The 13,799-nt window shown below is 43.7% G+C and overlaps 1 protein-coding gene across 3 annotated transcripts in view; it reads right to left on the minus strand.

Moving 5' to 3' along the window:
- Positions 1 to 13,799, minus strand: part of SLC44A5 (solute carrier family 44 member 5) — a 234,804-nt gene that overhangs the window by 32,156 nt on the left and 188,849 nt on the right. For all 3 annotated transcript variants that reach the window (XM_006130408.5, XM_075936275.2, XM_006130407.5), the window contains exons 6-11: positions 13,326 to 13,454; positions 10,091 to 10,151; positions 8,021 to 8,144; positions 6,346 to 6,429; positions 2,178 to 2,290; positions 1,288 to 1,419 (exon numbers count right to left, since the gene is read on the minus strand). In XM_006130408.5, coding sequence (XP_006130470.1) covers positions 1,288 to 1,419; positions 2,178 to 2,290; positions 6,346 to 6,429; positions 8,021 to 8,144; positions 10,091 to 10,151; positions 13,326 to 13,454 — 643 coding nt within the window. The remainder of the gene's footprint in view (positions 1 to 1,287; positions 1,420 to 2,177; positions 2,291 to 6,345; positions 6,430 to 8,020; positions 8,145 to 10,090; positions 10,152 to 13,325; positions 13,455 to 13,799) is intronic.

Consider the following 13,799-nt stretch of genomic DNA (forward strand, 5'->3'; position numbering starts at 1 on the left):
TATAGAAGTAATTCCACTGGAGTCCATTGCCGAGTTTTATATAGGGCAAACTAGCACCTCAGTGAGGTACAAGGAAGGAATAAGGATGCAAGGTACAATGCTAATATTCTTAGGGGCATTACTTTAAAGGGATTCAACTCAGCAATGGTGAGTGCTGTCCCCCTTAGCCCAGACAAAACAGAGATACAGCACATAGGTTGTATGCAGCACTTCACAGTTTTATTAAATCAATTTAACAAAGAGGCTGAGGGTACGCCAACCTTTAGCAGGCAAAGCAAGGGTCTCATGTGGGAGGACATAGCCTTATGCCACAGTCACAAAATCTGGAGTCAGGGAGCTACGGACAGGCTGGATCCTTGGGATTCAGCCAATTGATGAGATCAACAGGCTCAAAAGAATGAGAGCAGAGATGGGGAATGCCTCAGTCTGCACTAGACCTAAGAGACCATCCCTACCCCATCAAGACCAAACTCTGGCCAATAAATGCCCGAGTCTTATGCTTATGTTGATACCCAGAGATACCCTAAGCTTGACACTGATGACAAAGCTTCATCACAAATGCTGTGCCCACCAAATCAGGCTTCCTACATGCTGTGATGAAGTTAAAAAAATCCTTCTTATTCATTCAGCCAATTTTGTCCAGAGGAAACATTATTTCCTAATGCCCTGATAGCTGATCTTCTTAGGGCCTACAGCATGCAGGGGACCAACTTCTGCTACCCTCAGCCCCAATAACTCCCAAAGAGTGGGTGTTGCTTGGGCACTTTCCAGTGAGAATGGAGTGCAGCTACCCAGTTATGATCATCCACCTTTCTTGAACTGGCCAATCACATAATGGCCCACTCAGTCCCTTCCTCCCTTCACACTGCACATGGTGCCCATACAGGAAATTTGATACATGGATTGAGGAGAAGAGGCAAATGCCCCTCTCCCCTGCTACCTGGCCAGGACCCCAGGAAGTGCTCTCTGCTAATTACGGCAAACCCTTCTCCCTCACCACCACCTAGAAGACAAAGAGGAACCTCACAGTACGAGTGAGGTCTTAGTATCTACCAACTGTGCAGGTTTTCCATATTTGTCAGTAGGCCAGATAAACTAGTAATCCTGAAAACCGGGCAACATCATAAAATGCTGTCACTGCTCTGAGGTCTCAGAAATGTATCTAAAGGAAGGTGTTTGTTCAGCAACTGTAACAAGGAAGGGGGTACAGCATAGATTGCACCAATCAGCTGATAATTCATTCTCCTAGTTGAGCATTAACAGAGACTAATTTGAAAAGGCACTTACTAAATGCTAACCATGTTTGCCTCAGCTGCAGGTACACTCTGAAGTCAGTCTGGAAGCCAATATCATAGATTGTGAGGTCAGAACCAGGTGTCCCCTGAAGATGATCATACTCCCAGTAACAATGCCAGATACCTTTGGAGAAACAAGCCATGAAGAGCTGAGTGTTTCTGAAGAATCTGTAAATACGAATGAGTCTTTGGTTTCTTTGCCTCCAACATGCCATATAGGCAAATACTAGAGGTGATCATGAGAACATAGGTTGGACCTCTCTAGTCTAGCACCCTCAGGACCTGACTGATGCCAAAACAGAAAATTTGCTGACCCATAGAAAGTTAATATCGTCTAGTAGCATTTCTAACACTTCCACTGCTTGCTGGACTCTTACAAAACATTTTGGGGTAAATTAGAGCTGAACAACAGCATGGAACACTGAGAGCCAGGACTGGTGGCTCTAAACAAACTTTATGGTTCCACAGGAAACTTGGCCCCACCCCTGATAAGTGGACATCTGGCTAGCTAAAATCACGCTGAACCATGGATGCTGCCTGACCAGACTGTGCTGGACTAGAGAGGTTCAACATGTAGTGGCTTATAAGCTCACATGAACAAAAAAGAAATCATGGTGCAAATAGAGAAGGTCTACTCCTGCAAATGTTTGAGCAGTCCTATTGCAATACACCGGGTGATAAATATTTGCTAGATTGGGGCCATAGTAGAAGTTTCTTTAAAAAAATAAAAAACTCAATTACCTGTCAAATCTATGTACTATTGTTACCTGATTAAGTTATATTTAATTGGCATTAATTACAGATTTCCTTGTACTATCATCAGCTGTAAGAACAATTTTTTTCCGCAGTTCCTCATTAGAGAGTGTAGGAGCTAACACCTACCATATCCTATAATTCCAATAACACCAAGGATGAAAATCCAGAAGAGGACCCCTGCTGTGAACCTCAGGAGCACAAGGAAGAGCAGGCTCATAATCATTGCAATGACCAGACCACTGGAAAGACAGAAGACAGGAACATAAAGGAAATAGGCATAAGCATCCGTCTGCCTGGCCCATTCTATGTACTGTCCCATTTAATATGCCAGTGTTTATCAATCTTTCTTTATAAAGGAGGATTACTCTTTCACACAATACAGAATGACAAGTCTAAAATTTTATTTCAAACCTCTTTTTGAAAGTCTAATGAGTGGGTGAGTGTTTTTAAGTTAGGATACCATCAACTATTGGGCAATAAATGTTTAGGCAGTCTGATTACATTTCACAGACACATTTATAAATGATGGGCCAGCTCCACAGCAGATGTAAATTGGCATAGCTTCAATGCAGTGACTATGCCAATAGAAATGCAGATAGGGATTTCAAACTGGGACAAAGGTTTTCCCCTCCTTTGTCCCTGGGCAGTTGGTTCTCCAGATACTGAGGGGGACAGACAATATGACTCTCTCCAAGAAAAGACTCTTTACCATTAGTAAGTAGGGTAAAGTTTAGATAAAACCATTAGGTTTTATTGTTTTATGGTTTGGGAATGGGAATCTGATGTCTGTGCATTTAAAAATGGGTTTTCCCTCCTTTGTAACTAAGTTTTTGGCCCATGGGAGTCCCCCATGAGTATATTAATTGGTGACCTTTCCATCTAGTCATTATGTATGTAACAGGAGTATTGTGGTGATAATGAAAGTTCTTTCTTTTTTATTAACCTAGTATTGATTAATTTTTGTGTCCTGGTTTTACTTTAGGGCTGAGATTTCCCAAGTGATCTCTTCCCTGGTTTTCTTACTATTACTTGGGTGGTGGCAGCAGATTTTATCCCCAAAAATCTAGGTTTTTAGGATTTTGGGGGGAAGTTTTATACCAAAGCCTGGAAAGATAAGGTTTTGGGGTACTTTTGTGAGCCCCCACTGATGCATTCATCATGCCAGAGTGGGGAATCAGCCTTGACTCATGCACACAGATATCTGAATGTAGATCCATAGGAGATAACAGCCAGTCTCCTCTCACATATAATCCCTAGAGGTCGGACACACCAGTAAAATATTTAATTTCTCAATGACTTTAGCAGACACCAAAACAAAATACGTGATTATGAACCCTGGACTTTGAAGATGTACCCACTGAAATACAACCATTAATTTAAAGTTTGTTTAAGGACCGCTCTCTAAAATGTCCCCACACATCTACCTGTTTATCAAAGATGTGAGGCTGATCAGACTCTTGACCATATGAGTGTAATGGGTTAAGTTCTCTCTTTGGGCTCGTAAACCTTATATCTGTGCTGCAGACAGTGAAAAAGAAAGGGCCACATCTTGCTCTAGAGATCTCTTTACCATCATCTGCACAAGACATTTACAAATATTTCCCCTCTGCCCTGCACGGTCAATCCCTTTCCAAATTCACTCAAAGACATCTCATGCTTTTTCACGGAATGATTCATCGTTCAAAAATGTCCAAAAAATGTTAGCTGGACCCTGGATTATTTGGATGTTGGGGACCTGAGTCAGGAAAGCATTTATGTATACACACTTTAGGCATGGGCTTAATTTTTGTTGTCTTCACTAGGACTTATGCATGTGTCTGAAGTTAATCAGTCTTCAGAGCTACCCTGAACATACATGTTTCCTTAAATTGGGATCTGAGAACTGAAAGCTGAAGATCTTCCTGGGTATTATGGGAAAGCAGGAGCCTTTCAGTAGTTAACGTTGTAAGCACTATAAAGCCCTATAGCATCATACCCATAACTCTGGCCTGGAAATTGAATTGTGTTTGGAAACTACCAGATTTTCTCTGAACTGAAAGGAGGAAGTTTTTGTAAAGTACAAAGAAAATGCATCCAAAGGTTTTAGCAGTACAGATCATTCTGAAAAATGACTAAATTTGAAACTTTGACTTTTGTATAACATTTACTTCGTCTCTCTCTAGCGTCAAACTTTTTGGATAGTTCAGGCCTAGGCAAAATACACCTGTGGGCTGCATCTAGCCCACCAAACCACTGGATCCTATCCACAGAGGCAGTGAGGAGCCCCAGGTAGACTCTCCTGCTTGCTCTGCAGGATTCCCAGGCTACATCTAGACTGCTTTCCTCTTCCAAAACAGGAAATGCAAATGAGGAAAGAGGAAATTCAAATGAAGCACCTATTAGCATATTCTCATGCTTCATTTGCATATCTTCTTCCGATCCTTTTTTCGGAAGAGTTGTTTTTTTTTTTTAAAGCAGTCTAGACAGGAGTTTTCATGCAAAATCCCCCTTTTTTGAAAGACCCCTTCTTCCTCAAAAAATGAGGTTTATAGGGTTCTTTCGAAAAAGGGAGGTTTTGCGCGAAAAACCCTGTCTAGACTGCTTTTTTTTCTTTGAAAAAAACCTCTTCCGAAAAAAGGATCGGAAGAGGAAATGCAAATGAAGTGCAAGAATATGCTAATCAGTGTTTCATTTAAATTTCATCTTTCCTCATTTGCATTTCCTCTTTTGGAAGAGGAAAGCTATCTAGACATAGCCTCAGAAATGCTGCTGCAGGGTGTTCTTTCTTTATGAGTCCAGAGGGGACGGGGGAAGATTCAGATGCTGCTTCCTCCTCCAGCATAATTCCATTGGCCAGTTTCTGGCTAGAAACTGGCCAATGGGAGCTGCCTGTTTGAATAACAGGCAGCCACAAAGCACAACCCTCCTGCTCAGTTATTCACTCAAGCATATGGCCGAACAGACAGAAACATTTTAAGCTCTGCAAGCCTTTAGCTCTGCAGGCAGGCTGGTTTGGCTGCTGGCTGGTAAGTTTCCTGACCAGAGTCTGCCTCTCACACCTGAACCTCTCCCTTCCCCAACGCTCTGCCCCACTACTCCACATGCACCCATACCCTGTCCCAGATCTGGCACTCCAATCTCCTGCCTGAGATCACAATCCCTTCCTACTCTAGGTCATATCCCAAAATCCTGAACTCCAGTCCCCTACCCCAGGTCCCAACTATCTCCTTCACCCAAATTCCCTCCCAGACTCCGTTTCCCCCCCTCACCCCAATCCCTTACCCCAAGCTCCCTTCTGCACTCAAGCTCCACCCCAGACCCCGCATCTCCACCATTAATACTATGGAAGAGTGCAGCCCTCAACCATGTTCCAAAATCTTGGAGTGGTCCTCCATCAAAAATTAATTACCCACACTTGGTATAGTTAAGTCCCCTTGTCAACTCGTGGCCTACCTATAGAGGTAGCAAATAAATTCATGATTTTAGGTGTGGATAATTTTTTACCCAATCTTGTGCCCATTTATTTCAGTGGGAGTTATCAACTCTTCCCCTATTGACACCTGTGTGGTTTTCTTGCCACTGGCTTCAGAGAGAGCAGAATCAAGCCCTACGAGTATACAAGGAAGTTGCCCTCTACTGCCCTCTCTTGAGGCAGCGTAGGAAGAAGCTTAGGGCAGATCTACACACGTATGACTGGCCCAGATCAGCGATTCAAGCTTATGGGGCTTGGGCTGCAGGGCTTAAAATTGCAGTGTAGACATTCAAGCTTGTGTTGGAGCCTGAGCTTTGGGACTCTCCCCTGAACTCTTCTCTCCCCTTCCCCTCCCCACATTCCTGTAAGGAATAATCCCAAAACTCAAGCTCAAACCCAATTTTCACATCCCCACTTTAGAGACCTACAGCCTGTCAGGTCATCGGGGCTAGCCATGGGTGTTTAACTGCAATGCAGACATCCCTTAGCACCCCTTCTATAGACACAGTCTACACATGTGTTCAGTCTGAAAAGTGCAAAAAGTCAAAAGTGCAAGACTACTCTGCAGTTAAACAAGTAAGTGTGGGCAAAATATAAAGAAAAATCATCCAACAGATTCAAAAGTATGGATCATTCTGAACAATGAGGCTGTATTTAAGGATGACATAGCAGAATACTGGATTAGTCTCACCGTATGTATAAGATCTATGAAAAAGTGCCATGATACAAGTATGTGATAAAAGGAGATTCTTGATGTTTAACAGTAGGATGTCAGACATACACATGAATGAATAGTTCTTCTATATTTTGTATCTTCCCAGGAATATTTATAAATAAACTTACATTAAAATCCAATGCCAGGAACTGGCATAGTCTTCAAATATTTTCATCCCAACTGATCTTGCATCAAGGACATTATTGATACCACTTAAACAAAACAGAAAATAAGTTTGGCTTATATGGGATACCAAAAATCCTACTTAAGAAGCAAATAGGTCCTTAATGTACTAAGAATGTACAAGTGAATATATGATATAATCTATAAAACATTTTTAGAACATGCCTTTATTTGTGGCATATGGTTTTTCAGTAAAACAGTTTGAAATGTCATTGCCTGTAATAGTTACATTACAATACTGTTCTGGTTCCATGCACAAACCTCAGTTACAGTAATAATAAGGGAAGGATATTTCATTGGAGGTTAAAAGATCCCCCAAACTATTAGCATTTGTACAGCTCTAGGGAAAAATATAGTAAGCAGCTTTAACTGTATCACCAGACACAGTTCAATCACCAGACACTGTATCACCAGACACTGTATCAATCACAAAAATATAGTCAACTGATCGTAAGTTCTGCTACAAATCTCCCAAAGCCAAACGACAGTTGTGGCTCCAATATTATAAGTATCAAAGATTCACATGCACAAAAAAGCCCCAACCAACCAAAATAAAAACCCAGATAGCAAACAGTAAAACAATAACCACCCCATAGGAGATTTTTTTTCCAACCCCAGCTTAGTTGCTGACATTGAAAAATTTCCCCAGGACAATGCAAGGCAGAAATAAAGCTAGGGCTTTATGATAGTGGGGGACAGTTGGAGTAAAGGCCTTGGCAAACTGTGAGCTCTGAAGTCAGGACTGGTGAGGCAAGAGAGGGGGCATTGTTAGGTTTGAGGGAAGAGCTAGACTGAAGGAGGATTTGATAGAAGCTGGAGAAGCTGCTCTGGGCCAGCAGTTCCCTTGTTTCCTGGCTCAGGCCCAGAATGATAGATGCTAGTGCAAGAGTGGGCAAGTACGAACCCGCAAGCTAGATCCTGTTCTCTAGGGTTAGCCCCTGGAGGGCCACTGCTGCTATCTTTACCTGCACCTCCACAGGTATATGTGATTACAGCTCCTGTTGGCTATGGATCTCGGTTCCCAGCCAACGGGAGATGTGAGAAGCGGTGTCCTGGTCTGCACCGTTTCCTGCCACTCCCATTGGGAGCTGCAACTGATTGCCTGTACCAGTGGAGGCATAGATAAATATAGTAGCAGCAGCCTGCCAAGGGCTAACCTTGGCAAACCACCACCATTGTATTGCCCACCGCTCTGCTGGCTTTTAACCTGGAGAGGTTTGAGAGGTTCCCAAATACCACCAGTCCCACATCATTGGCTAGGATACCCACTCCTTGTGACAGGTGTTAAAAATCAGAGGGCAGGTCCTTAAGCAGGTGTAAACTGTCATCACTCCATTGATGTCAGTGAGGACCTGCTCCTAAAACTAATGTGTCAGAAACAACACACCTCCAAATTAAATGGAAAAGTGCTATATAAAAAGCTCCTCATCTAATTTCCTGGTATTGAATTTTAAAAGCATTGAATACAGATCTGTCACTTTATTACAATGTCTCACTTGGTTAATTTCAGTCATCTGCTACATTTTGATTTCTTGTCTACCTATACATTAATTCATTGACCTGAAACATACACAAAAGGGATCACACAAAAGAAACATATGAGAGGGAGGAAAAACCTACTTTGCAGCTTCCCTGAGATCAGTTACGTTTCGTGTTTTCCCTATTCCATCTTTGAATGTCGTCTGATTTGCCACCGTCAGAATCCCATTCTTTGTGGAGAAGTCAGGAAAACATCTTTTAAGAACTGTTAAATAATGAACAAGGTGGGTAATAACATACATTTACCTCTTGTCAAATTCCACTTTGTTTTTGCCACCAAATCCACCTATAGCTATGTGTAAATCATTCCAGATCACCAGTGAGGCCCAGATCCACAAAGGTATTTTGTATCCTAAATGCCAGAGCTAGGTGCCTAAGTGCCATTTTTAGACATCACTACAATCCACAAATTTCCCAGCTGGCAGATGCTTAGCCTTGTAGCCGGCACTCACTTGGCTCCTAAATTTTCATGGTAAAGTTCCTTCAGTGCCTGAATTTCTGTCTCTGCTGGCGACAAGTCCTGTCTCCCTTTAAGTATCCAGACACCTATCTCCCATGTAAGTCCCAGTGCAATCCACAAATCAGGTGAAGGTAGGCACTCCCCTGCCTATCTCACGCTGAGGTCCAATATGCTCAGAGGCCATCAGGTGCCAGATCAGGCTATGACTTCTAGTCTAGAGTTAGAGCACTCACCTGGGATCTGGGAGACCCAAGTGCAATTCCCATAAAGCAAGGATTTGAGCTAGGATCAGAGAAGTGCTCTAACCACTTAGCTAGGGGATATACAGATGCAGGGCTCTCTCAGTCTCTGCTGTTGAAACTGTTCCATTGTGGCTAAATAATTAAAGACTTGTTGCATCAAGAGACTCTTGGATCATACTCCTGTAACTGGGATCAGTACTGGACCTGGTGTATGTACTGGTTGGACCTCCCTGGTTTGGCATCCTCTGGTCTGGGTGAGGAATTTTGCTGGACCAGGCGAGGTCATTTATGGCCCACCTGTTGCCGGCCCCTGCCCCTGCCCTGCCACTCCACTGGGCTTCCTGACCTTCCCCCCACCTCACAGCCCAGCTGAGCAGCACACCAGCTTCCCAGTTCTCTCTCACTTGGCAGCCCAGCTGAGCCATGCGCCGGGCTTCCTGGCTTCCTCCCCCCATCTGCTCCTTCCGCTCCCCTCATTTGCCCACATTGAACTCAGTCCCCCTTCCTTCACTCCAGCACACTGGGACTCTCTGATGCTGAAATAACCACAGATGTTGCCGGACCAGAAAGTCCCTGTTTATAGATGTACAACCTATGTTCAAAAACTCAATGCTCCTTTTTAACCTCTCAGCCCTGCAGAGCCTATAATGCTATAGAAGGTTAAAGCCTAATGATCTAATCTCCAAAATAATCTAAACTCCAAATACAGGGCCATATTATGCCTGCACCTCCACATGTACATGTGATTGCAGGGCCATATTATGCCCTTACTGAACCTATGCTCTTCACCAAAGACAAGAGGGCTGTTTGCCCACGTATTTCTGAAGGTGTAAATCAGTCTGCAGAGTCCTCATTACTGGGGATAATTCATGAGGCAGAAAGAATACAGCCTGACCTGATCCCAGGTTGAGATTTTACAGATGGATATTAGAAAAAACACATTTATATGTTTACACAGTACAGTAAAACTCCAATAGTCCGGCATCCAATAGTCCGGCACTCCTGATAATCCGGCATCAAAATGGCAAGAGCCTAGTGAGTGAGCTTTGGCAAAAAATGAGTCACAAGGTAACAGCGGTAGCAGCTGAACTGAGCAAAAAGGGTAAAAAAGGCTTAAAAAACGAACACATTACAGTATACTGTGTACAGTATGTACAATAAAAAGGGTTAAGAACACTTTATATACAGTATATAATGTATACAGTAGATATATAACCATCTTATAGTATCTCCTGATAGTCCGGCATATTTGATAATCCGGCACTACCTAGGTCCCATAGGTTCCAGATTATCGGAAGTCTACTGTATAACATTGACTTGACCACTCTGACAGCCAATGCAGAGCCCCATGGTGCCAATATCAGGGTATCTTTTCAGAGTGGAGCTTCACTTTAATAATATTCACACCAATCCTCCGCTGAGACATGTGCAAAAAGTATAACTACTTACAAGGCCTGCTTGGAATGATCATCGAAGGACAGTCTTCATCACGGATAACTTGAGCAACAGACTAAAAGAAAAAAAACCAAAGAGAAGTTGTGGAATATAATGCAGAACAAATAAAACCTGCTCAATCTGTGACATCTTTACAATCAAGAAAATGTCCCATTTTCCTTCATTTGTGTCTTAATCTCTTCGGATGATTTGACTGGTGCATCTGCGTAACACTCTAAGAATGGAAGTAAGAGACCTAAGTAACCCTTGATGATCATGGATCAGGAATAAAATATGCTTATGATGACTTTTCTAATGGTAATAAGATTTAAAAAAAAAACTACACAGGAGGCATCAGACCCGTCTCAGAATTAGAGGTGGCTGGGCAAATGTTTTTGTCCCTCTCTCTCAGAAAAAAAAAGTCTGATGTAACATAAGTGGTAAATTTAATCTCAGGCTGATGTCAGAGTTGCAAGATGTTCTTATTGTCAGAGGGATATTAAGTTATGTTCAAATGCAAACCCACAGTATTTCAAAATTGTCATCTCATTGCAAAGCTGGAGTAACTTTCTTGCTAAAAATAATTACTGCGAAGATACAGGTGACTTCCTACAATGCCTGCTGATTCAGATGTAAAACCCTCTAGGGTAGCAGTCACCAACTGGTTAATCGTGATTGACTGGTCTCCCAGTTGACCACAATTGGCATTTGGGAGGCTCCTGGCCTGCTCTGGCCTCATGCCGCTGGCCCATGCCCAGGAGCAACCAGCACACTCTCGTGTGTGTGGAGAGGAAGGCAGGGAGGCAGCAGTCTCTTCAAGCACTGTCCTCCTCCCCAGAGTTCCCATTGGCTGGGGATGGAAAACCGTGGTCAGTGGGAGCTGATGGGGTGGTGCCAGCCCTGAGACCACAGAGTTTGAGCCACAGTCTTCTGGGAGCAGCATGTAGAGCCCTACACAGATACAAATATCCACTTATAGACATTGGTACTCGCTGGTCCCCAGGGCTCTGCTCCCAGGAGACACTGCAGCCAAAGAAGAAGAGCACAGTGCCCCTGCTCCCAGGAGTCAGCACCCCATGCCAGCAGCTCCTCCTGACAGTGCATCTGCACTACTCCCAGCCCCACCGCCAGTGGGACTGTCCAGTTCCGGACAGGAGAAGCGACTACTGACAAGGCTCAGTGCAGTGCAGCTGCACAGCTGGGAGGACCTGCCAGCATAAGGCACTGGCTCCTCTTTTCTGGCCACAGAGTCTCCTGGAAACAGAGCCCTGTGGAGCAGCAGATACCAATGTCTATCCACAGATAGATATTTGTATCTGCACAGGGCTCTCGTGTGGGGCTGAGGCTGGGAGGAAGCCTGCTTTGGCCTTGCTGCACTGCTAACCTGGAGCTGCTGGAAGTAAGTGCCACCCTGCGAGAACCTGCACTCTCTCTGAGTGAGAGAATCCTCTCTGAGGCTATGTCTAGGTTACACCTCTTTGTCGTCAGAGAGATATAGCTAGATTAGGCACATCGAAATTGCTAATGAAGCAGGGATTTAAATATCCCACACTTCATTAGCATAAACATGGCCACTTTTTTTCAAAAAACAAACAAAAAAACCCAGCAGTCTAGACGCAGATCTGTCAAAAATAAACCCTTTTTTGACAGATCCTGTAAACCTGAGGAATACAGGATCTGTCGAAAAAGAGTGTATTTTCGACAGATCCCCGTCTAAACTGCCGTTTTTTTCCGAAGAAGCTCCGTTTCGAAAAAAAAAAGCAGCGGCCATGTTTATTTAAATCCCCCGCGGCATTTGCAATTCCGAAGTGTCTCATTAGCATCCCTTTTCCGGAAAGGGGTGTCAATGTAGACACAGCCGTACTGTTCAGTCATGATAGGTCTGAAAGCTTCGGCTGCATACAGTGGATTTCCAATGGGATTTCAGTCTGACAAAAGCACATTCAGCAGCCATTCTGGACCTGCTGACAGCATAATAAAACCATCTTTTGCCAAGTCCCCTTAAATCATGGCACAGTTTCATAAGCCAGGGCAAAAGGAGTCCCCTCAAGAAAAAGGGACAGCAACTCCATTTTATGACATCATTTGTGGGAATAGTATCCCAGCCTGTCCATGAATATCGACTCTCAATTGTCAAAAAACACTGGCATCAGGAACCTATCTACTGCAATCCACATTGACCTTCTCTGTTGTCCATGAAGGTCTGCATAACAAAAGAGGGGCATCCCTTGTGGTTTATGTGTTTGTGCTCCTTGAGGAACACGTGTCCTATCACTGGCCCCAGTTAGGAAACCCCATTCTCTCTAAGCCAGTAGTTACGTCAGGAATAACTTTTATGCCTGTCACTTCGGTGCCTGACTACCTCAGAAACCAACACCAAAATGGCTGGCACCTGACCTGTAGCAGTCTGGGGCAGCTAGTTTACAGATGGTTATAGAAAACAGCTTCCAGACAGGCTGACCTTATGTATGTGTCTTTAAACTGGCGGTTGGGGCAAGTTATCCACAAAGTCGTCTTCCTCCTGCTGCTCTGTCAGGTGCCTTTGGTGGGTCAGAAAATGCTATCAAAATGACCCCTAACATCTCACGGGAGCTCTGCCCATTTCCTGACACGGGAAGGAAAATGCATGCAAGAGAAGTGCTTGAAAAGGTGCCTTCTCCATGCTGCTGGCTCCATAGCTGGGTGCGCACAGACAAAAAGACTGCTAGGAAGGCTGTGTTGGCCAGCTGTTCAAACTTGCTGTAATGTGCAAGGTGAACAGAGCACCACGGTCAAAATGGTAGAGGGTCCACCTTATGGGAGGGCACTAGGGAGTCTGGGATACAGACCCTAGTTTTCCTTGGGTCTGTGCACTGAAGTGTGGATGCCAGACAGGGTTAACAGGCAGTGAGTTTAGATGTTCAAATTCTGGGTTCTCTAACCCAGGATCAGTTGACTTGAGTCCCACTAATCTGGGCTGACACTGCAGGGTAGACATTCCCTATAGCACCGAAATTCATACGAGGGAAGTCTGCAGCTATTTTCCATTGAACTGAGCCTTGAGTAATCACTTAAAGATTTGGGGATTTTGCCTGGTTAGTAGACCTTAGCTGTTGATAAAATCAGAGCTGAAATACAGAAGAGATCCTCAGTTGAGATAATTTGGCACAGCTCCACTGATTAGGATGGCAGTAGACCCAGTTACACACAGTAAGGGTCCTGTATAGTTAAAAGCAGAATGCTCCCTCTGTACTAATATATGAATACGCACCTTCAAAGGCTTATTAAAACCGGGTTTGCAGAACTGCCTGTAGTACTCCCAGTAACTTTTGTTATATCTGTAGGAAGCTTGCATGTCTATGTATGTTGCAAACCTGTCTGGGCACTTCGAGACACAAAGCTGTAAGAAAAGAAACTGCATAATGATATATTGGAAAAAACAAAACAAAAAACAACATCCTCACGCCCCCCTGAAACAATTTACTCATACCATCAAAACAGCAAGATAAAAAGTGGCCATCTATAAAAGTGCCAGTTTTATCAAATTGCCTGGAGCAATGCTTACTGAAGCTTTTAGAAAGGGACACTGTCGTTTGTCTCTTGTTAGATTCTCTAGATAAACACTTTTTAAAGCTTTTGAGAAGAGACCATTTCAAATCTCTCCCCACGTTCTCTCTCCTGACCACTCCACCTCCATGTATCTTGGTAAACTCCATACATTCTGATACACATGGACAGTTTAATT

This window comes from Pelodiscus sinensis, chromosome 9 (assembly GCF_052426305.1).
Source record: "Pelodiscus sinensis isolate ZL-2025 chromosome 9, ASM5242630v1, whole genome shotgun sequence".
Classification (NCBI taxonomy): Eukaryota; Metazoa; Chordata; order Testudines; family Trionychidae; genus Pelodiscus; species Pelodiscus sinensis.